Source organism: Bubalus kerabau, chromosome 6 (genome assembly GCF_029407905.1).
Source record: "Bubalus kerabau isolate K-KA32 ecotype Philippines breed swamp buffalo chromosome 6, PCC_UOA_SB_1v2, whole genome shotgun sequence".
Lineage (NCBI taxonomy): Eukaryota > Metazoa > Chordata > Mammalia > Artiodactyla > Bovidae > Bubalus > Bubalus kerabau.
In genome coordinates this window covers 15,502,991-15,527,261 of record NC_073629.1, presented here as the reverse complement: position 1 = coordinate 15,527,261, position 24,271 = coordinate 15,502,991, and the positions used below count along the sequence as shown (strand labels likewise).

At 45.7% G+C, this 24,271-nt stretch overlaps 2 protein-coding genes across 2 annotated transcripts in view; one reads left to right on the top strand and one right to left on the bottom strand.

Annotated features, from left to right (window-relative positions):
• Nucleotides 1-3,548, bottom strand: part of LOC129654641 (GON-4-like protein) — a 45,407-nt gene extending 41,859 nt beyond the window's left edge. Inside the window, 1 exon segment of the mRNA XM_055584042.1 lies at nucleotides 1,996-3,548. The gene's annotated coding sequence lies outside the window, so the exon portion shown is untranslated.
• A 116-nt stretch (nucleotides 3,549-3,664) lies between these two features.
• On the top strand, nucleotides 3,665-23,314 carry SYT11 (synaptotagmin 11). The gene is made up of 4 exons (XM_055584040.1): nucleotides 3,665-3,975; nucleotides 10,103-10,929; nucleotides 19,328-19,451; nucleotides 20,017-23,314. The coding sequence occupies exons 1-4, from the start codon at nucleotides 3,942-3,944 to the stop codon at nucleotides 20,325-20,327; spliced, it is 1,296 nt and encodes a 431-aa protein (XP_055440015.1). The 5' UTR covers nucleotides 3,665-3,941; the 3' UTR covers nucleotides 20,328-23,314.
• The last annotated feature ends 957 nt before the right edge of the window (nucleotides 23,315-24,271 follow it).

Sequence of the window (24,271 nt, the reverse complement as noted above, 5' to 3'; positions counted from 1 at the left end):
TCCCAGCATCAGAGTCTTTTCCAATGACTCAACTCTTCGCATGAGGTGGCCAAAGTACTGGAGTTTCAGCTTTAGCATCATTCCTTCCAAAGAAATCCCAGGGCTGATCTCCTTCAGAATGGACTGGTTGGATCTCCTTGCAGTCCAAGGGACTCTCAAGAGTCTTCTCCAACACCACAGTTCAAAAGCATCAATTCTTCGGCACTCAGCCTTCTTCACAGTCCAACTCTCACATCCATACATGACCACAGGAAAAGCCATAGCCTTGAGTAGACGGACCTTTGTTGGCAAAGTAATGTCTCTGCTTTTGAATATGCTATCTAGATTGGTCATAACTTTCCTTCCAAGGAGTAAGTGTCTTTTAATTTCATGGCTGCAGTCACCATCTGCAGTGATTTTGGAGCCCAGAAAAATAAAGTCTGACACTGTTTCCACTGTTTCCCCATCTATTTCCCATGAAGTGGTGAGACCGGATGCCATGATCTTCGTTTTCTGAATGTTGAGCTTTAAGCCAACTTTTTCACTCTCCACTTTCACTTTCATCAAGAGGCTTTTGAGTTCATCTTCACTTTCTGCCATAAGGGTGGTGTCATCTGCATATCTGAGGTTATTGATATTTCTCCCGGCAATCTTGATTCCAGCTTGTGTTTCTTCCAGTCCAGCGTTTCTCATGATGTACTCTGCATAGAAGTTAAATAAACAGGGTGACAATATACAGCCTTGACGTACTCATTTTCCTATTTGGAACCAGCCTGTTGTTCCATGTCCAGTTCTAACTGTTGCTTCCTGACCTGCATACAGATTTCTCAAGAGGCAGATCAGGTGGTCTGGTATTCCCATCTCTTTCAGAATTTTCCACAGTTTATTGTGATCCACACAGTCAAAGGCTTTGGCATAGTCAAGAAAGCAGAAATAGATGTTTTTCTGGAACTCTCTTGCTTTTTCCATGATCCAGCGGATGTTGGCAATTTGATCTCTGGTTCCTCTGCCTTTTCTAAAACCAGCTTGAACCTCAGGAAGTTTACCGTTCACATATTGCTGAAGCCTGGCTTGGAGAATTTTGAGCATTACTTGACTAGCATGTAAGATGAGTGCAATTGTGCGGTAGTTTGCGCATTCTTTGGCATTGCCTTTCTTTGGGATTGGAATGAAAACTGACCTTTCCCAGTCCTGTGACCACTGCTGAGTTTCCCAAATTTGCTGGCATATTGAGTGCAACACTTTCACAGCATCATCTTTCAGGATTTGGAATAGCTCAACTGGAATTCTATCAGATAATCACAGTTAAATTAACAAGATTCCTCTGATAAGGTAATGGTAAGGGAGAATTAAGGATTGTGGAATTAGTTTAGGCAAGCCATATTTCAGATAAATCACTGAGGTCCAAAAAGGCGGGGGTTGAGGGGCGGGGGATGAAAAGAAGGCAGCTAGTATTCAGTCACTAGCCTGCAGGGATCAGCTCAGGCACGTCAAACACAAAAGAAGTTCTAAAGAGGCCCCCTCTTTGGGAACTGCAGTCAAACCAACAGTGTGAATGAATGCAAATAAGGAGAAGGCCCTAGCGCGAACCCCTCCTGGGCAAACATTTCACAAAGGGGTTCAAACTGCGCTTTTCACCTCAGCGCCTAGCGCTGACTCAGTCCCCACTCCCAGCTAGAGGTCTTCACTCCCCTACCTCTGTCACGCACCCCGCACCAGCCCGGCAGCCTCAGCCTGAACACCCTTCGCCCGGACGTCCGCTCCAAACTGCGTCTTCCCGCCCTACAGGACACAACCCGTACCCTCACCAGCCGGCCCGCTCCCGCGGAAACTCAGCTTCCTTATCACCGGAAGTCAGACAACGGCAGCGACTTACTAACGCCTCCCCGGGTCGCGGTGCGCCGCGTCGGAGTGTCAAGGAGCACGCTCCCAGCCCAGGCGCCATTCTATTTTAGGGCACAATGAAGCCAAAGCGCGAGCACTTCCGTTGTTGGCAAAAATATTTAAAGGCACTACCTTGCTTTCTCTGTCCACAGTGCTATCCTACTCAAAACAACACTGGGAGTTTAAGGTTCAGTGGTTTAAGTTGACAGTCCTCGCTGCAAGACACCTGGAATATGCAACCAAGGAAATGGAGAATTCATAAAATTTAAGAAAGAGAAATCCTGGGTTACAAATAGTGCAGTTTCCTGAATAAAGAGACGGTAGTCTTGAATTCAATCCATAGTAATTATTCACATCTGTATAACACTCTCCTTACAAAATGCTTTCACTTACGTTATCAAAGGTGATTTTTTTTATCTTTACAATAAATTCTATAGGACAATGGCTATTATACCTTCCTGTTTATACAGGACACATTTTAGGCTCAGCTGGGTAGGTGATTTTTACAAAGATACACAGCTATCAGGTGGAATCAGGTATCCTGACTCTAGCTTCTAATGCATTAATCCGGTGTCCAGGAAGGTGCATGAAGCATAGTCGAAGGCCAATAAATTCAATACATGTGTTTTGAATGGATGAATAACTCCTAGAACGATGTTCTTTTCTCTTTCCTAGAAAGACAGAAGGTCAAAACTAGAAAAGTACATTCAACACTCTCACTTTACAGGTGAACCACCAACATTTATATATTTAAGTAATTTATTTGACTTGATTCTGTCTGTAAACAGAATCTGCAAAATAAAAGAATCTGCAGCTCAAAATGGTGACGTTGATGTAATCATGGAGATAACCGCCAGCAGTCTGACTCTAATGTGAATCACACTAACTCTTGCATTCCAAAGATGTCTCTAGAAGCTTGGCTTTTCATTTGTGTCCTGCTTTTTGAAACTACACAATACACAGACCTGTTGGTTTGCTATCTCTCTCTCATCTAAGCTGTTCTAAGCATCTGAAGCTTTTAGAAGAGAAATAGCCAACACCGATTAATTATTGGCAACTTTCATTAGTCTTTAAAAAGAAAAAAGCTTCAATTTACACATCACAGAATCCATCCTACTTATTGTTGTTCTTCAGTTGCTAAGTCATTCGACTCTTTGCGACCCCATGAACTGCGGCATGCCAGGCTTCTCTGTCCTTCACTATATTCCTGAGTTTGCTCTAACTCATGTCCTTTGAGTCAGTGATGCCATCAACTATCTCATCCTCAGCATCAGGGTCTTTTCCAATGAGTCAGCTCTTCCCTGGGTCTCCCGCGTTGCAGGCAGATTCTTTACCGTCTGAGCCACCAAAGAGGTTTTACTTATATAATTCAATTATTTTCAGTAAACTTTCAGTGTTGTGCAGCCGTCACCAGGTTTGGTCTTCAATCAGAGCTTCTGAAGTTTAAGAAAGTTTCCATAATGATCTTTAGTGGTCTAAGAAACGCATAAAAATAATGGTAATTGATACTGAAAAGCAGATAATATATACTTTTATCTTTTCAAAATCCTACCTCCCTGTCGCCCAGAACATTCTGCTGCTATATTAAGCCTAGGGAATCGGAATCACAAGATCCAAAGAATCTCATACAACTTCTCCTTAGTCAGGCCTCGGGGTTTTCGCTTTACAGACCCACAAGCCCATCAGTGGGCGGGGTCTCATTCTCTTGAAAATTTGGCAGCGAGAGGGGTCCCCTCCCACGGATCTTCCGGAAAGGGGCGGGGCTTGCCTTCCGGAACTTTTCGGACAGAGGCGGAGTCTTCTGCCGAGGGCCGTTCGGAGGAAGGCGGGGCCTACCTCGCATCAGGACCAGTCTGGCTGCACCTGCATCCTTAGCTCAGAGCATCCCTGGAGCATCTTAAGAGGCGACCGCAGCTGTCAACCAGGGACCAGACCGTCGCAGGAGGCATCCACCAGATACCTTCCCCCTCCCCTGACCTAGTGCTCTGCAGCGGCGGCCTCCGGTACTTACCGGAGGTCCCAGACTTGTCTGATCGACCACTGCAAAAGCATTTATAGCAATAGCCTCTGATTACGACATGGCTGAGATCACCAACATCCGACCTAGCTTTGGTAAGTAAAAATCTGGCAAACTAAGCCTGGGGTAGGTGAAACCGTTGCCAAGCCAAGGGAGCTCCGCGGCTGGGCAGAGCGTGAAGCCCAGATCAAGGCCTTCAAGTGCCAGCCCCTGGAGATTCGGGCCTGTGGTGGTGGGTAGAATCGGGCCTAAGGTGGTGGTATTGCGGGCAGTGGACAGCGTCCGAACCTGAGCTACGGGCTGCAGGGGCCGAGAAGGCCAGAGTCACAGCAAGGGTGGGGACGTCCAGGATGCGAAAACCTCGTATGGTGCACTGTCAGTACCGCTGGAGGTGAGAAACCGAGAGCCTGCGAAGGACGTGAACCCCTCCTTCGAGGGGAGGAGAGGCGAGGTAGGCCGAGCCCTCCCCCTTGGGGCACGCAGGGCGGTGCCCCTTCCTCCCCCTCCCACTCCTCAGGGCTGCGGGGGAGGGAGGTGGCAAGGGGGATGGGGCATCAAGATGGCAGCTTGGAGACTGTGGGCTGTGTGGCAGGCAGCCAGGGGAGGCGGCGGCCTCTGGGGAAAGAGGGGTGCGGGGGTGGGGAGCAAAAAGGAAGCCACTCCTGAAGCCGGTCAGCTGGATGCTGGGGCCGGGAGGAAACGTGAGCCCTGCCATGTCTATTCTGCATCGTAATGGTGGGGTCCGTCCGATGCTACCAAATGGCGCTTGGCGCTGCTGGGTTGGGGGATGACGTGATGTCTATTTCTGGGCCTCCTGGCAGCGCCTAGGCTCTTCTTCTCAGGCCTTTGTTCCCTGTTTCCCTGGGCCGGCTTTTCAAAAAGGGGGACTCACCCGCGCTGGTGCTGGCGGGGGCCTGATCCGGGCCAGAGTGGGAGGGGCGCAAAAGGCCGAGCCCGGGGGAGGCCGCTTTGTGTACCAGAGAAAGCATTACGTCATCTCGGAGCGGCTGGTCCCAGACCCAACCCTACAGGCTCCAAGATCAGTTACACTCCCTGGAGCCAGAGAGTGGGGTGGAAAATAAGGAAGCAGATGATAAAGAAAAGCTCGAGATGCACGTTTTTCCTCTGGGGGATTCCTGTAAAATGTGCTGAGATAGCAAACTTCCTGTGCTGTTTTCCTGCCCCCCAAAGAAAAATGAATTGCCCTGCTTCTGCCTCAGTCCTATCCCAGTTTGGATGGGAGAAGTAGGTGAGAGTTGCTGTCAGCCTAGGGTTCCTTCATTTCCCTTAAGAGATTCTGCCTCAGATAATCCAGGTTTGAGCATCCAGACTCCAGTGTTTAGGGTGGGGTCACCATCCAACTAGGAAATGGCTTTTCTCACTCCCTACTAGAAGGTTTATGGAAATTAACAAAACCCAGCCTGCTCTATCCCTTCAATGTCAGGAAGAATATCAGGTCAGAGAAAGTATACAGACAACAGATCACACCCATTTACTACTGGTTCACACTGATTCCCCAAGGATAAATCTTGATTATATTTTTCTTACACTTCATCTTCTGCCTTTTTGTTATTTGAGTCCTAAATTTCCAAAATTGATGTCCCTTTTCTGATTACAGGAGTACTCCGTGATTTTCTTCTTGTTCTTTCTTTTTCTTCTTATGCCTCCTTTCCATTATATTCTTTTCTCTAATTGCAGTTCCAGATTCCTTGGAAAGTTAGATGTTGTAGAGCATAATATAGTGATGTCATTTAGAGGAAATATTAGTGAACAAAAGAAAAGAAATATCAGCCTTTTACATACTAAAAGACTTATAAATACCCTCCAGTGTATTCATTATTTTATATATATATATATATTTGCTAGATGAGGAAACTGAGGCTAAGGGAGATAAAGTCAAACTAGTTAGGCTAGTGTTAGGATTTACACCAATTTCCCATTGATGCCAAAATTCATTCTTATTTCACTGTATCACACTGGCCTACTTGACCAGGAAAGGCTATTTTTGCAAAGGAAATGTCAATAAGCATGTCTGGTCAGAGGCTGAGAGAGCTGAACAAACCCAGATGTGTCTTATAGATCTTCAAATCCATATGGAAGGTCTCCACCGAGAACTCCCTGTAGAACTTCTGACTTTTTTCACATCTCATAGAGTACTTCATTTCAAACTCCATAGCCCTTGTGAGATACACCAAGCCAACACTCAATTATCTGTGACCTCGGAGGACAAAAGGAGCAAGCAGCATGGGTCACTGCAATTTACAGCTACTTGAAAACACTCACTTCAGCTTTTAGTTCTAACTTACTTTTCCCACTAAGCCTTTGACTGAAACTAGACAGAGGGTCCTGAGTTTCAACATTTCTGATTTTTCTAGTTTGCTGCCGTGGGTGTGGGGGAGAGACGTAGGGATTAACAAATACTAAAATGAAGAAGAACGTAAAGCGAAAGTGGGAAACAAGGTGGAAGCGTGTTGCTGTTTCTCAGTCACTAAGTCATGTCCAATTCTTTGCTACCCTGTGGACTGTAGCATGCCAGGCTTCCTCATCCTTTGCTGTCTCCTGGAGTTTGCTCAGATTCATGTCCATTGAGTGGGTGATGCTATGTACCCATTCATCTTTTTCCTTCTCCACCCTCCTGAAAGATAAGCATCCTTCATCTTATCTTTTACTGATCCACTGCTTTCTAGCAGTAAAAGTTGAGGCATAGTGCGCAGCAGTGGGATCTCGCAAGATCACACAGTAAATTTATGGTAGAGCCAAAGGATCACTCAGATGTCTCTCAACCTGACCTTTAGGCTCCCTTTCAAATCATTCTCAAAAATATACTTGTCCTGGTAGTTTCTTGCCTTTCTCTTCTTGGAGAGATAATATTCAGTGTTACGAATCAGTAGCAAACAGTTTTCAGGAAAATCTCTCATAGGTGAATGCAGAGCCAATTTTTCAGATTGTGCCCATTCTGATTTACAGTTGAACCCAATCAATTGTTCAAGCAAATATTTACTGAGCTCCTGTTCGATGCAAGAGACTCGGGAATTCAAAGGTAAACAGGCTATAATTTCCACCTGGTCTCAAGGAGCTTACAGCCAAGGCTGCTCCCATTATGTGAAACCTCTCCCTAACAGTTTTTATTTCACCTGATATTCTGAAAATAAATGCTGTTATTATTCAGCATGGCCATGGACACAGTCACCTTGATATACTTTGTGAAATGGCATTACTCCTCATGTGTATTATTTCAAAATGTAACCACTTCTTTTCTTACCTGGTCCCAACATTCATAGAACTTTGAATGTTTGAGGCAGAAAGAATTTCAGAGATGTTAATTCCAATCCTTGTTAAGGAAATTCCTTTTAGAATAATATATCTGACGAAGGTGATCCAGTCTCTGAAAGTCTTCAGAGATTCACTGCCTCCGGAAGCAATCTGGGCCATCGAGAGGCAGTTCTAACAATAATTCAGTTCTTTGAATTTATCTGTCTTCTTGTACCTGTATGCACTGGTATTAGACCTGCCCTCCAAAGTAAAATCAGATGAGACCTTCTTCCAGCAAAGTACCTTCAGTAATTAAAGAAAGTTGTTATTCCCAGACCCTTCAGCTCCTTCAGTTTCTTCTCATTTAATATGGTTTCTAGGTCCTCTTCTATCCTGCTTATCCATAATATAGACACATTCTGGTGTCAGATAGACCAGGGTTTAAATCTCATCACTGTCATTTGCTTCTTTGTGATCTAGGGAAGATTTGAGTCCCCAGCTTCCTCAATTGTAAAATTGGGCTATTAATGGTACCTATTCAGTGAGTTATTTGAGTCAAATTGAGGAAGCTCTAATACAGTGTGTGGCACAGGTATCATACTGGCACACAAAAAACATAAATTTTTATTCTTGTCAGAAATAGAGAGAGCACTTCATGTGTGTCATGACCAGAGCAGATGAAATTATACTGCCCCTCTGATTTAGACATCACACTGATAGTATAAGGCAGCCTAGGTATACTCCAAGCTTGTGATCACTTAAACTACTAAGTTAGTTTTACTCAGATTTATCAAGTAAGGTCTCCTATTTCCTATCAATAGGTTTTGAAGGCTAAATAGAATTTTACATTTATCCCTGTTATATGTAGTCATATTGACCTCATCCTCTTTCTCCAATCTGTGGAAACTGGGTTTTTAAAAGTTTTTTATTGATGTAGCATTGATTTATAATGTTGTATTAGTTTCTTATGTACAGCAATAATCTAATTATATATATGTGTATATATAATTTTTTTTTCATTATGGTTTATTACAGGATAATGAATATAGTTTCCTGTGGTATACAGTAGAACCTTGCTGTTTATCTATTTTTTAAATAGTAGTTTGTTATCTGTTAATCCCAAGCTCCTAAAGGGGAAGCTGTTTTGAATTCACTAACTCATTTGTTCACTGAACACTTACTATGCGCCACATGGTTCTAGGACCTGGGAATGTAGCAGTGAACAAAATAGCCAGCCACTGGTCTTATTAAATTACCTAGTAAGAGAAGACTGACAAATAAATATATACCAGAGGTAGTAAGTGCTACAAAGAGAAATCAATCAGAGTAGTGGGGATACTATCTTCCTTGGAACAAACAGGAAATGTTTTCTGATGAGGTTTGAATGAAAGCCTGCAGTGAGTGAGGCAGCAGGCCAGGCATATGCCTGATAGAAGGATGTTCTAGGAAAAATCTAGAATATGCAAGAATCACATTTATTTCCTTAGTTCCCCCTGCCCTACTTGAGACTTACTCTAATGCGTAGTATGGATAACTATAGGCCTTATCTAGATCTTTAAGGCCTAAACCCAATTTAGCTTCAGTGCATTTAAGGGAAAATAAATCCCAAAACCTAATTATCTAAGTCAGAGGCCCAATTTGTGCAGGAAAAGACAAGACTAGAGAAGGGAAGAAAAAAAAAAACCTGTTTCTCTTTAGTTATTTGTTTACCTAACAAATATTAAGTACCTGCTGGGTGTTTTTAGTGCTGGGGATATAGACAGGAACTAAACAAACAAAAGGCTCCCCTGGTGGCTCAAAAGGTAAAGAATCTGCCTGCAATTCAGAAGACTGGGTTCAATCCTAGAAGATTGGGAAGATGCCTTGGAGAAGGGCAGGGGAACCCACTCCAGTATTCTTGCCTGGAGAATTCCATGGACAGAGAAGCCTGGCGGGTATAGTCTGCGGGGTCACAAAGTGTTGGACATGGCTGAGTGACTGAGCACAGCACACAAACAGACAAGAGCCCTGTCCTTAGGAAACTTATATTCTAGTGAAGATAGACAATAACTAATACAATTATATGTGAGTGTTTGTATATGTGTGCATGCGTGTGTGTGTGTTTGTGAAATAGAGAACTCATGTCATGTCATATGGAGAAAATTAAGCAGGGCCAGAAGTATAGGTCTCAAGGGTGGAAAAGGTTACATTTTTAAATAGGTTGGTCAGGAAAGACCTTACTAAGAAGGTGACAAGGTCTGACATGTTTCATGGTCCCTATTTCTTCCTATTTAAAATATTTGTGTTTTATTTTTAAATATTTGTATTTTACATTAAAATACAAGTATTTTAAATGCCTGGGAGCTGAAATTTGAAACATATTTCAAAAGGACTTAGGCCCACAGTTCTACTTCTTACCACTCACCTACTTTTATCACCCCTGGGCACCCTACCAAACCCATCCAAAGTCAATTCCACATCCTTCCACCCTACCTATCAGTCAGCCCACACAAACCCACTGTGGCAAACCCTGTGCTGGATGCTGTGGAATATCCTCCTGAAACCAGACACAGCTCATGCCCTTGTGGAACAGTTGAGGTGAATGGCTCCTACGTAGAAGGGTGACCTATAACACTTACGGGGCCACTTTATGTGAAACACAAATCCATGTGAGCAAACCAAGTCCATAAGTGGAGAGGCAAGGCCGAGAAAAGAACAGGCAGTCAGGTGGGGCACTGCAGGGGAGGCTTTCTAGACAAGGTAAGTATTTCATCCAGGTTGGTGGGAAGAAAGAGCCACGGATTGGTTGGAGGGATGGGTGAGGGCATCTCTAAGAGAGGGGAGACGTTCCTAAGCCTAGATGAGCAAGTTTTGCTTTGAAGAAGGCTGGGTTGCAGATTAGCTCGGCCCCAGCCGGAGGCCCTAAGCAGGGGTGCTCTGGCAGAGGCCGAGGTCCAGCCGCCTTGACACATCTCTGGTCTCCACTTTCAGACGTGTCACCAGTGGTCGCCGGCCTTATCGGGGCCTCTGTGCTGGTGGTGTGTGTCTCAGTGACCGTCTTTGTCTGGACATGCTGCCACCAGCAGGCAGAGAAGAAGCACAAGAACCCACCATACAAGTTCATACATATGCTCAAAGGCATCAGCATATACCCAGAAACCCTCAGCAACAAGAAGAAAATCATCAAAGTGCGGAGAGACAAAGATGGCCCCGGGAGGGAAGGTGGACGCGGGAACCTGTTGGTAGATGCAGCAGAGGCTGGCCTGCTGGGCCAAGACAAGAGTCCTAAGGGACCTAGCTCTGGATCTTGTGTAGACCAATTGCCCATCAAAGTGGACTATGGGGAAGAACTGAGGAGCCCCATTGCAAGCCTGACCCCTGGGGAGAGCAAAACCACTTCTCCATCATCTCCAGAGGAGGATGTCATGCTAGGATCTCTCACCTTCTCAGTGGACTATAACTTCCCGAAAAAAGCCCTGGTGGTGACAATCCAGGAGGCTCATGGGCTGCCCGTGATGGATGACCAGACCCAGGGCTCTGACCCCTACATCAAAATGACCATCCTTCCCGACAAACGGCATCGGGTGAAGACCAGGGTGCTGCGGAAGACCCTGGACCCTGTGTTTGATGAAACCTTCACCTTCTATGGCATCCCGTACAGCCAGCTACAAGACCTGGTCCTGCACTTCCTCGTCCTCAGCTTTGACCGCTTCTCCAGGGATGACGTCATTGGGGAGGTCATGGTGCCGCTGGCTGGGGTGGACCCCAGCACGGGCAAGGTACAGCTGACCAGGGACATCATCAAAAGGAACATCCAGGTGAGGAGGAAGAGTTGTTGGGGAGGAATAGTAGGTTGGGGGCGAGAAGGGGATGAATGGGAAGGAGAAGTGGGATGGATGGCAAGGAGGGGCTGTAGAGAGGAAGCTCTCTGCTCAATCATGACTGAGCAGTGGTCAGAGTAAGACAGAGAGCCTGGCAGGTTAGGCCTCCTCTAGAAGCAACTTCCTGAAGAGAAAAGGGCAAACGCCTTCTGAAATTGCTCTTAGTGGTTGACGTCCTGATGCTGCATCCAGCTTGCTTGGAGCAGGATGGCCCTCCAGTCCTAGACCTCCTCATTTCAGGCAAATGGGAGCCAATTTCTTCTCCAAAATGTGTGATCTTCCTCTTGTGAACTTATTCCTTACAACTGAGAAACTGTGGAAGTAGTTCAGTAATTTTCCCCTCGGCTTCCCTTTCCCAGCCCAAACCTAGAGATATAAGTAGGCTTGCGTCTGTGTGACTTTTAACAACCATTTTATAAATGCAACTTCATCAACTGCTTTGGCTTCCCAGGTATTGTTAGTGGTAAAAAACCCACCTGCCAGTGCAGGAGATGTAAGAGACATGGGTTCGATCCCTGGGTCCGGAAGAGCCCCTGGAGGAGGAAATGGCTACCCACTCTAGTATTCTTGCCTGGAAAATCCCTTGGACAGAGGAGCCCCGTGGGTCCCAGGCCATGGACTCACAAAGAGTCGGACACAACCGAAACAACTTAGCATTCATAGCATACAACTGCTTGACCTTTCAGGCCCCTCACGCAGGCCAAAACCTTTGCCACGGATACTTCTCTCTCTGTTCTTCCTCTCTGCCCTGTTTGCATTAAGAGAGGCATGAGAGCCCTCCATCCTGCCTTCTCTCCACTGGGCTAGCATTGGTTCTTGAATCCTTTCAGGGATGCAAGAATGGTGCTCCCAGCCACACTAGTTCATTTGTTTCATTCTCAACTGGGGAGGCAGTGCAGTTCTGCGGTTTGGCAGGAGGGCTCTTATCTGACTGCCTAGCTTCACCTTCCAGCTCACCACTTTCCAGGGGTATGATGTAAGTGAGTTACTTAACTCTTCTCAACTTCTATTTCTCCATCTGTAAAATGGAACTGATAATATTGCCTTCCCTATGGGTTACGAGAATCAAATGGAATAATATAGCTGGCATCTTATTGCCTTCATGTAGCTTTTACTTAGTGGGAGGAGAAAGACAAAAAAGAAATCTTGGCATTTATCATATAGTGAGTATGCTGTGAAAGAAGCTGTTGAAATTTTATACTTAAGAGTTTCATTCCTTTTTCAGAATTTAACATAAGGAATTGATAGCAAGGACTTTGGGGCTTCCCTGGTAGCTCAGCTGGTAAAGAATCTGCCTGCAATGCAGGAGACCCCGGTACAATTTTGGGGTTGAGAAGTTCCCCTGGAGAAGGGATAGGCTACCCACTCTAGTATTCTTGGGCTTCCCTGGTGGCTCAGATGGTAAAGAATCCACCTGCAATGCAGATGACCTGTGTTCAATCCCTGGGTTGGGAAGATCCTCTGGAGGAAGGCAGAGCAACCTACTCCAGTATTGCCTGGAGAATTCTATGGACAAAGGAGCCTGGCAGGCTACAGTCCATGGAGTCGCAAAGAGTCAGATACAACTGAGAGACTAAGCACAGCACAGCAAGGACTTTGAAGTCAGACCTGAGTTTGAATCTAAATTCTACCAGCTAAATGACCTTGGGCAAGCTGCTTAAATTCTCTAAGTCTCTGTTTCTTATAAGGAATTAAAATGATGCATTTGCATAGTCCCTAGCCCATAGTAAACTCTCATGAATGTTAACCAGGATTATTATTATTAAAGTTTGATCCCTGGGAGAGACATGTGATTTGTAGATATTTACATTTTGTTTTGATAAAGTAAAGGAAGACAAGGAAGGCTAGATCAATGGAGAAGATGGTAGAAGGTTTGGAAAGGATATCAGAATCACTAAAAACACCTGCACGTTTTCCAGAAAGAGCCCTGCCTGCAGCTACGTTACTTCTCTGTTACTGCCCTCTCCAGCTGCAAACCCATGCTGGACTCAGTGGGGAGGCAGAAGGCTCAGGAACTTACAAGAGGCTTCCAGGCTAGCAGGACTGAGTGGGCAGTGAGCTCCTGGGAAGCAGGTTTGGCCATTGCTGAAGGGCGCTGTGCCGCGCCGGGCTGGGGAGGGGAGGCAGGGAGCCCTTCCCCTGGGAGTGTGCTCTCACCGTCTCTGCCGCCTGCACCATCTCTGCCTGCCCCACTGCAGTCAGCTTAGTCATGCCACTGCCCAGACAACCACTGTTGCCACGTGGCACGCTCAGCTCACAAGGGCCAGGGGAAGTCTGAACACTTTAGAGAATATTAGAGGTGTTTGGTCAGGGCATGAACACTGGTCCATTGCCAGGATACAGTGAGACACACCTGAGTCCAACACAGCAGGAATTCTCGCATCCTCTGAGCTTGGAGGCAGAAGTCCTGCAAAGAAGCTGCAGCAGTGACCAGTTTCATCTCCCTGCATCCTCTCCCTTCTCCCTCCGTTTCTTTTCCTCCAGATTCTACCAGCCCGCTCCCCTGACTCCTGACTCCCCATTATAGCAGCTCCAGTACCCTACCCCCTGCCTTCATTCAGCTCTTCTCACTGGGCGGTTCTTTTCAGGAGTACTAGCCTTGATAAAGCCACCAACTAGCTGGACTCCCCCAGACGGCTCATGCACTCTCAGCCCACGGCTGAGTGTGGAGGAGGGCTCTGTGCCAGGCTGCAGCTGGGAAGACACTGGCAAGAAAAGGGACTGATTTGGGCTGGGAACAAAACAAGCCTCAAATCCAGGACACTGGGCAGGGAGCATAGACAATGGCATTTGCTAAACTGCCAGGGGCTCTTGGCAAGAGCCAAGCTTCTTTCCACTTTATTAACTCCCTTCAGAAGGGATAAGCCAGGGTGGGATCCTAAGCAACACACTCCCTGGATGAGGCCCCAGACGGGACACCCGGAGCCCTGCAGCCTCCCAGGCTTCCTAAGCCTGTTTTCCCCAGCCAGTGCCAGTGGGCAGGGCTATGTTTCATCCTGGGTCATGGCTGTCATCTCCCTAGTCATTTGTACCCCTGATTCCCTAGCAGTTCAGCCTCCAAATGTCCACCTTAAATCCTCCCTAGTGTAGCCAGTAGTCTGCTCTTTCTGGGTCTCCCCTTGGCTCATCAGCTAGAGCTGCTTTGGAAGAGTCCACACTGTAAGAGTCTTTCCTGATCTGGGTAGGGTATCCCTTTATAGTAATGGGATCAAAGTTTCCTGGGTGGAGACTGGTGAGAATTGCATTTCTCTAGACAGTCCCCAACCCCTAACTGCATTTCCTGACCAGTAGCAGAAAATTCAGCTCTTGTCCTTTCTGTTATTTCAGTGTAATCCAGTTGGAAGAAGCCAGGACTGGTCATGATTTCTGATTCTGTCCATTTCATTGTCTAATTCTGGGTGTGCAGTTACTTTCTCTGGGCCTCAGTCTCCCTCTTGGCTGGATCATGAAGGCTAATGGGGTCACTTTGTGAGAACACTCTCAGCTCTTGTGAATATACGGAAAGATATAAGAAGCATTAAAATTTAACGCTTGACTATTAGTAAAAGAAGTTTACAGCGTAAACTCCAAACACCCAAACTCTCTGAGTTGGACTTTGGAACTGGATTTTTTTTTCCTTTAGTGGCAGCTTTTTTCCCCCTAGTATTTTATTCAGAAAGAAATAAAAGTGAATTTACATTTCCATAATACACCCCCCACAATGAGAAGGGAAGTGATTGAGAGAGGGCTGGGGTTAAAGAAGAGACAGTGGGAAAGAAGTGATTTACACGGTGGATAATAGAGAGTTGTTAGATTCCTCCTAATTTCTTCATGTCATTGTTTCCCAAACCATTTCCTGTCTTTCTGCTGCCAGATTGGTGTTCATGACCTGGGACAGTGGTCATGGGAATGAGAGGATTCTTAAAATCTCAGATTTACAAGAGACCTTGGAGGTCATCCAGGCTAGTCAAAAGGGAGTGAAAAGAAAGAACAAGGAATGTCAATTTTCCATAAACAATAAAGAAATTTGCTATAGAAAAATAAAATAAAATCATACACACCAAAAAAGGAAGTTGCTGTGTATGTGTATTGGGGAGAAGACAAGGAGGGATGTGGTTGAATGTTGAGAGTTTTGTTTCTTTTGTTTTCTCATGATTGTGATTTATGTGGAGGTAGCACTGAGAACTTCTAGTCCCTATAAAGGTTTATTGAGGATGTTTGAGTCCTCCTCTTTGCAAAGATGCTCTGGCTAGAAAAAGTCTTTCCATAGGGGCTCTGCTAATTATAAGAAAGAGATTTATCCTTCACCTAAGTGTTTCCTTCAGCCTAACATCTTCTTTCGGACCACTGCCCTTGTTCCTCTTTTCCACGGGCTGAGAAAGGATCCTGCACTCTGAGAGCAAAGCCTCCCGGCTCTGTCAGGCATGGATAAAACCCTTTCTCCCCCTTGTCCTTCTGCTCGCCCACCCCCCAACAGGGTCTTTACCTCACTAGGCGAAGGGGCTGGGAAACAGTGCGCTCCCAGCCCTTGACAAAGAGCCCTTGAGAAAGAGCCATTGACAGTGCCGCTGGGAATGGGAATTGGGTGGAAAGAGAAGGGGAGGCGGCAGGGGGGACTTGAAACCCTGGCCTTCAGTGCAGAATGGAATGGCATTCAGGTGGTGTTGTGGCGGCAGACTTGGGCATCACAAAGGGGCAGCTGAATGAGGACGGGCATTCTGCCCATGTAAAATGGCCAAAGGTGGGGGGGAGGGTGGGTCAGATGGAGAACAGTTGCCAGAGGAGTGATTTTAGGGGAGGAAAGGATTGTGAAGGTGGCCAGAAGTTGTCCACTTTCCCAAAGAACTAGGGAAGGCGCACGGGACTTTGATTAGGGTGATTATGCTATAATGGATGATTTAGGAAACAGTTTGTGTTTTTTTTAAACAGTTTTAAATAATCAGAAAAACCTAAGTATCATCTTGTAATTGATGTTATTTTTACAAATAAAACTTTATGTTTTAAATCAAAATTTCCTTTTTACCCTCCCTAGCTTTCTTCTGTATATAAAGTTAGATTATATCTAAAGATTGTATTTTAATATTTAGATACCAATATTCAAGGTCCCAGATATAGATATCAAAACTAGTTAACATTTCATTATTCATGAAAATGGAGGGGAGCAGTGGCTCAAATAATCCAAAAGTTCTTTCTAGATAGATCAGCACTGTTCACTGGAACTCTCTCTGATGATGGAAATGTTCTATATCTGCATATATCCAATATGGTAGCCACTGGCCACGTGTGGACACTGAGCACTTGAAATAGGGCCAGTGTGACTGAGGAATTAACATTTAATTTTACTTAATGTTAATGAATTAAAATTTAAATAGATACATGTAGCTACCAGCTACGGTATTGAGCAGTTCAGTTCTGAACATTTCGGAAGATATTTTCTTTTTGCTGAGGGATTACCTTCCTGATGCCTTTGGGCTGTGACTGATAGTAAAAATGAGCACACATTCTCTGACTGAGTTCTGACTTATGTCAAAGGAAGTGACCCAGAAGTATACTGGTTGGCAGGAGCAACCAGCCTGTGATTTTAAACTGGCTCGGGGTGCGTCCTGTGGATACAGTCAAGAGCCGACTGTATGTTGTGGATAAGGAAAAGATGTAGGGCTTCATCTAGCAGAGAAAACCATGAAAATCATTTCTAAAGCTTGTTTTCTTTTGTACTTCAATTTCTAAAGCTAACGGCTACGTTTAAAGTTTAGTCACATTCAGTATCCTATAAAAGACATTTCCGTACGCTCCTGGTATGAAACATCGCCTCAAGAAATTTTTTAAACCAAATGGAAATATTATCACAGTTCATTCCTTGAGGTGACGACTTATAATCAATCAAAGCATAAGCTATTAGGGTTTTCCCTTTGTTTTTCACTGATGAGCTAATCAAACCATTTACTGCTGTTCTTTCCTGCGCCAGACACACCTGGGCAGGCACTAGCCTGTGAGCTTCTGGAGGGTAGGGGTGCAACTTTTCAGCCCTAGCAGCTAGCAGATTGCCTGGCGCTCTTAATGCACAGCAAGTCATTTTGGTGGGTATGTGGCATATGTAAGGCTGGTGGTGAGTTTGGTCTATTTTTGTTCAATCTAAGAATTCGTCGAGTTGGTGACCTTCCTTTGGGGCTATGAAGAGTATAAGGAATAAAATTTGATAGTGGAGGAGTGATTTGGTCTCAAAATTTTTTGTCCCAAATTTAACTTATTATGTCCTAAGCGCCTCCTGTGCCGCCACATTTCGTTTTCTTTACCCCAGCCTCATCCCCACTTCCTAAGAGAGAAACACAAGAAACACTCCCTCCTCTCTTCCCTCTCCCCTATATTTACATCCAGTTAGCCGCCCCCACCCAGAAAATCCTGACATTTCTTTCTGAGACCTATCCCAGGTCCGTCTCCTCTGCCACAGCCCTGGTTCCAGCCCTCACCCTCCCTTCCCTAGCCTGTGAGAGCAGCCTCTTCACCAAGTTTTCTGACTTTCGTCTTTAGTTCCTTCTCCAGCTTTAACTAGAATAATATGATTATTAATATATTAACAACAGCAGTAACGTCATGCTTACAGAAGTCGCTCCTATGCTTACAGACCTCCTCTCGCCTGGCTGCTGGCGGCTCTGCTGTTTGGTGAGCTTACTCCCCCCGCTCCCCATGCCCTTCACCCCCACCTAACCCACCTCTCCAGGCTCCTGGCCCATCCCTCCTGCCAGCACTCCAACATCAGGTACATTCACCCTCCCCATTCTCTGAACATAGCCTACCCTTTCAGCCTGAAGCCAGCTATTCAGCTGCCCTGCCACGCAGGATCTTCTCTCTGCCCATTGCTTCAGTGTCTGTTTCTCACCCCCCAGAAGCTCAGCCCTGATGTCAGCTGGCAAAACCTCCCCTGCATCTCGTAGCAGCATGGAAGCATTTATTCTGGTCTCACTGCGCAGCTTGTGGGATCTTAGTCCCCTGACGAGAGATTGAACCCAGGCCCTCAACAGTGACCTAACCACTGGACCACCAGGGATTTCCGAGGCTTCTCACTCTCCTGACAAGTAAACACGTTTGTTTACTTCTCTGAATCTTATGAGGACTTCCCTGGTGGCTCAGATGATAAAGCGTCTGTCTACAATCCGGGAGACCTGGGTTTGATCCCTGGGTCGGGAAGATTCCCTGGAGAAGGAAATGGCAACCCACTCAAGTACCCTTGCCTAGAAAATCCCATGGACGGAGGATCCTGGTGCAGGCTACTGCCCATGGGGTCGCAGAGAGTCAAACATGACTGAGCGACTTCACTTCACTTTGCTGAATCTTCTACTCCATCCTTGGGAACAATGACTGAGTCCTGTTAGCTCTGAATTCCCAGCACCTGGCATGTAATTAGTATCCAAATGTTATTTAAAATGTTCTTAGAGGACTAGAGTTTTTGTTTTGTTTTGTCTTGTTTCCAAGCTCAAAATAGAGCCTGCTGCTACTGCTGCTGCTAAGTCACGTCAGTTGTGTCCGACTCTGTGCGACCCCATAGACGGCAGCCCACCAGGCTCCTCCGTCCCTGGGATTCTCCAGGCAAGAACACTGGTGTGGGTTAAATAGAGCCTAGCATAACATTTCAAGGTGAGGAAACAAAGATGTGGGCATCCAGGGTGGCCGGAGAAGACGCTCTGAAGGTCATACACTGGGGCAGGCAGAGCAGGTGTGGACATTCACCTTGTGAAATGGAGCCAGAGGCTCCAGAAAGTTCAGGGACTTTCCCAGGGCCAGCTGGTGAGTAAGTGACAAAGTTAAGACTCAAATGCGAGTTTCCTGTCTCCCTTCAAAACTTTATCACAAGAACCAAATGAGAGAGCAGGAGAGAGTGCCTGTCCCTGGTACACACTAATTTACTGGATCCTCTTACTAGTCCTGGGAAGTTGCTACTGTTTTCATATCCATTTTACAGAAGAGGAAGCAGAAGTCCAGAGAGGTCAAGTAGGGCTGACCTCGTCCCAGCTCAGACAGATAAGCAGTAGAGTCAGGATTTGAATCCAGGCCAGTCTGACTGCAGAGTCTGTGCTGTGCTGCCTCTCCGTGCAAATGATTTTATTTACTATAAGATTTTTTATTTTATTTTATTTTGGGCCATGCCATGTGGCATGCGGTATCTTAGTTCCCTGACCAGGGATCGAACCCACGCCCCCTGCAGTGAAAGTGTGGCGTCTTAACCACCGGGCCACCAGGAATCCCCTTGTTTACTGTCAGGACTGTGAGAACAACATCTCCTTTGTCCTCGCCCCCGCACTTTCTGTGCCATGGCCTGCCCCCTCGGCTGGGGCTCTCACCTGCTGTTTCTTCCCCACAGAAGTGCATTAGCAGAGGCGAGCTCCAGGTGTCTCTGTCATACCAGCCTGTGGCGCAGAGAATGACAGTGGTGGTCCTCAAAGCCAGACACCTGCCGAAGATGGACATCACCGGCCTCTCAGGTAGCAGCTATTTACTTCAACCTATCTCAGTCTGCCCTCCCCGCACTGCTGCCCCTCGCCTGTGATCCAAGCACCTCCCCCACCCACCTTTCAGGACCCCCGGCACCTCTCAGCCTCCACCCGTTCCTCTCTGTCTACATTCTCTTCCTGATGAATGTAACCAGGGAGGTATTTTGGGTAAGCAGATGGTCTCTACCTTTGGCGAGGTATTCACAGTGGTATGCATGCCAGCCTCTGTGCCCTTGCTCCAGGTGAGACTTCTCAGAAAGCCTGCAGCCTTTGGTAGTCCCTGTGCCCCCTTGAAAATGCTTCTTGGTGTCATGGAGTTTCTTCGGCCCTGACTCGAGGCGGTTTTTCTGTTCCTTGTCTGCCTGGTTTCCTTGACCCCTTGTCCAGGCAGGCAGATGTGTACACAGTCAGTGTGCACTTAGTGTGCAACCACCAAAGACCCCACGGGGTGAGAGAGGGGACATCAAGGAGATGGACAGCAGAAGCCCCTCCTCCCTGACATTGTATAGGAGAGGACTGTGTCATTGGCCTGTCTCCCTTTTTTCTTCGGGGGCCCCAGATCCTTACGTCAAGGTGAACGTCTACTACGGCAGAAAGCGCATCGCCAAGAAGAAAACCCACGTGAAGAAGTGCACTTTGAACCCAGTCTTCAACGAGTCTTTCATCTACGACATCCCCACCGACCTCCTGCCCGACATCAGCATCGAGTTCCTGGTCATCGACTTCGATCGCACCACCAAGAACGAGGTGGTGGGGAGGCTGATCCTGGGGGCGCACAGTGTCACAGCCGGTGGCGCCGAGCACTGGAGAGAGGTGTGCGAGAGCCCCCGCAAGCCCGTGGCCAAGTGGCACAGTCTGAGCGAGTACTAATCCTCTTCTCCTTGCCTCTAACCCTGGGGCCAGGCTGGGCAGGGACGTGGCGGGGAGAGAGAGGACCGAGAGGAGCGGACTCAAAACCTCATCTTAGTTGTAGAAGAAAATTTCTTACACGACAAACACCACAGAGAACACCCCACATGACCACAGCTGCAGTTCAGTTCTTAGCAATGATGATTTTCCTCCTTTGCAAGGCACTAGGAAATCCTTTTTTTTTTTTTTTTTTTCAAATGGGGAAAAAAAGAGAGGGAAAGACCTCTACAAGTCTATATATAACAATGTAACCTTATATTTGCATGTCTAATACAAACTGAAGAAATTAGCCTAACTGCCAATATCAAGGTACAGATTTTAATCCATGAAAATCGTGTTTTGTGCCGAATTGTATTTGCTGATTACCTGAAATTGGTCTCTTTTTATTGGGCTTCTCTGGAGAGTTATTCTCACCCCCCACCTCTGTGGAAGAATCTTTTTGCTCTTGTAAAACCTCATGTTTTCATCATCCCCATCTTTTCTCCCTATTACCGCTTACATTTCTGCTCTTTGAGCTTAAGAACCAGAGGTCTGCAGTAGACGAATATACAAAGGTGGAATGGATAAGGCAGGGTTTGCAGGAGAAAGAGTATTTGAGAAATGAGGCGTGTTTGCTATCAGCGCTCCTGCTGGAAAGGGGTAAAAGACTCTTTGATTAATATGTGATCAGTTACACAAAGGCATCAGACTTTTCGGTAGAATCTGGGTTTACAAAACTAGATGACTTCTCTCGAAAGAGCTTTGGGACTTCAAATTCAGCTACAGGATAGTACCATTGACTATATCTTGCTGATCCCAAATGTAGTTATGAAGACAAGGAAAATGAGATGAGTGCCTCGCCCTTTGTAGCTGTGTTTGGAAGGATAGCCATTTTTTGGTGATGTGTTAGGAATCATCTGTGGTTTGAAGGGTTAGACTGGCCTTTGTTTTTCCAGAAATGCTGACCGCTGAGAAGCTTTAGAGTCTTCTCAAGTACTTTACGTGAGGTTAGTTTTACTTCATAAGGAAAAGGACCTTGAGAAATTATTCTTTCTCCTCAAATTTTTCAATAATGGCCCTTAAAAATAACTGAGTAAAACGAGCACATGACTAAATTAGTAATAAAGATAACTTGGATTTTTCAGAGCATCCTTTCCCTGTAAACAAAGTGCTTAGTTCTTAGGACTCGTGAATCTCAAGGTACAGTGAAGGCATGGGGAAACCACAGAGCTCAGTCCTCCACCTGCCAGTGGACAGCAGAGCTTGAGAGAGATTCAGCCTCCGTTTTAGAATTCATGTCTCCTTATCCCTAGTCCAGCCATGCCTCTAGAGTTGAGACTTTTCAGATGGCAGAGACTTCATGGATGGTAAGTAAGCCCGGATAGGCAGTAGATATTTTTGCCAGCCTGAAGAGGAACTCAGATAAGCAGCAGCTTGAACCAAGGCCTGAAAGATTAGTAGAGACAGAAATTTCACTTTCAGACAAGAACATCACTGTTTGACTTGCTTCTGAGAAGAGTTGAAAAGCTGAGTCTCTATGAAGAGAGTGGTGATGTTGCCTCTGCCGTTCCATAACTCTTGTGGATTTAAAACCAACCTGTTCCCTGACCCCCCAACCCCATTCTTCTTTTTTCTTTAACCTGGATTCTTGACAGTGCAGAGCAGTTCTGAGCAGGCACAGAGCCCACTCTCTGTTCTTGTCCCTGTCATCCCCCAACCCCCAGAATCTGACTCACAATCTCACCATCAGCTGGGTTCACATCACTGGTTTCTATCCAATACTCCATGGAATGTAAATACTGTATCATACGTAGACAAAAATAATTTTTGTTTTCTAAAAATGCATTTTGAGATAGTTTAATGTAAATCTGACAGGAGCATTCTGAAGCCCCATTAGGAAAAATTTTAAATGGTTCCTCTCCATCGCCTTAATGTCTAAAGATCAGAAACTGCTGAGCAACCCGCTTTTGTTTCCTTCCCAGAAACAATGCAAAGCAACAGGTGGAGAAAGTGTGGTCTTTGCCCTGCTGTGTGTGCCTCTGAAGCTCCTCCCGACATAAGTCTGGGAAAACAGCCTCACCCAACTCCTCTCTTACCCATCTCCTTGTAGCTTTATTCTTTGCATCTACTGAGCGGTGGGTGGAGGTGGCAGGAGAGGGACCCATAGTTCTGTAGCCTAGGAACTGCCTCGGTGTCTTTCTCAGAAAAAGGCAAAGAGGCAGACAGTCCCAGGTTCCTCCCTCCTCCCTCAGGCCTGATCCGTTGTGCCCTTGACTCAGCCATCCCAAAGTTTCTTAGCTGACTTTGGCTTTCACATTTGTTCCTCCCAGAGCTAACTGATAAGGGTGGAGGAGGAATGCCTACTCCTAAGAGTCAGTGGAAAGACAAGAGAGTCACATTCTAGCTTTCACACAAGGCACTCATGATCAGGAATAGGTTAGGGAATGGTCACTTCTGATTTTCCAAGAGTCAGTCCTTCTCTGCTGATATCTTGATTCCTTGGGAAGGCAAGAGCTTTTCTTAATAACAAAAAGTCCCTTTATGAGTTAGTCCTTCCTTCAGTTCATCTCAGTGGAGCACAGCCAAGAGGTACATGTTTAGGAGCGGTGCTCGGGATATGAGAACAGACTGGTTCGTGGGACGGGGCGGCTTGCTCAGGAGAGGGAACGATGCAAGTCCTTTTTCTTGGGAAGCTTTTATTATGGCCACAATAGTGACATTGCCCTCACCATGATCCTTCTCTGATGTGGTCGTCTTTCTTTACCTTGTGTCTTCTCTTGTAAAAATGAAACTCAAAAAATAAACGTGTCAAATTTTAAAAAAAGAAAAAAATCGAAAAAGCTAACATGAATTGTGTGAAACTGCATAATGCTGTAATGCTAACCTACAATATGTAATGCTACCTTGTATGTTGAATTTGTTAATGCACCACACAAGTGCGGAATAAAGACTGATTCACATTAAATAGGCCCGATGACTTCAGCATGGTTTTCTTGGAAGCTGGATGACTATGAATGGTGTGAACACTCAGACTCCCATAGGTGGTGCAGTGGTAAAGGATCCGCCTGCCAGTGCCAGAGAAGCAAGACAGTTGGGTTTGATCCCTGAGTCTGGAAGATCCCCCTGGAGCAGGAAATGGCAACCCACTCCAATATATTTGCTTCAAAAATTCCATGGACAGAGCAGTCTGGTGGGCTTCAGTCCACGGGGTCAAAAAGAGTTGAACGCGACTGAGCACATGCACGTGAACGCGCGCGCACACACACACACACACACACACACACACACACACACGTTTTCCAAGATGTGGTCCTAGACTGAGAGTCTTTCCTTTTTGTCCTATTTTCTTCTTAAAATGTAGTATTTAAGACAATAATCACCAGAGTGAGGGTTGATGGTTTTTAGTGCAGAGAATAAGTCTGACTCTTTAATTGAAAATATATCAAAAGCAATGCTTAGACTGACTGATTCTTTCATTTATTCATTAGTCAAGACTTTATTATTTTTATTTGAGGATAATTGCTTTATGATGTTACGGTGGTCTCTTCCACACATCGATGTGAATCAGTCATAATTATATACATATATATCCTCTCCCTTGTGAGCCTCCCTCCCCCAAAACAGTTTTTTAAATTGCGTTTCTATCATATGACAGGTACTGGGAATACAAGACATTGATAAGCAAGAGTACTGCATTTGAGCTTAGCAGAGGACAAGCATTAATCAATTAATCACACTAATAAATATTTAATTACAAACTGAGAAAAGGAACACTGTGTGTGCATGCAAGAAAGAGGGAAGCAAGAGAAAAAGTTTAAAATAAGTTTCAGTGAAACTATAAAACATTTTTAAATGATAAAACTAACATCATAAGCATATTATAAAAACATTGGTAAATAGAGAAGAGGGGAAAAAGTCAAGATTCC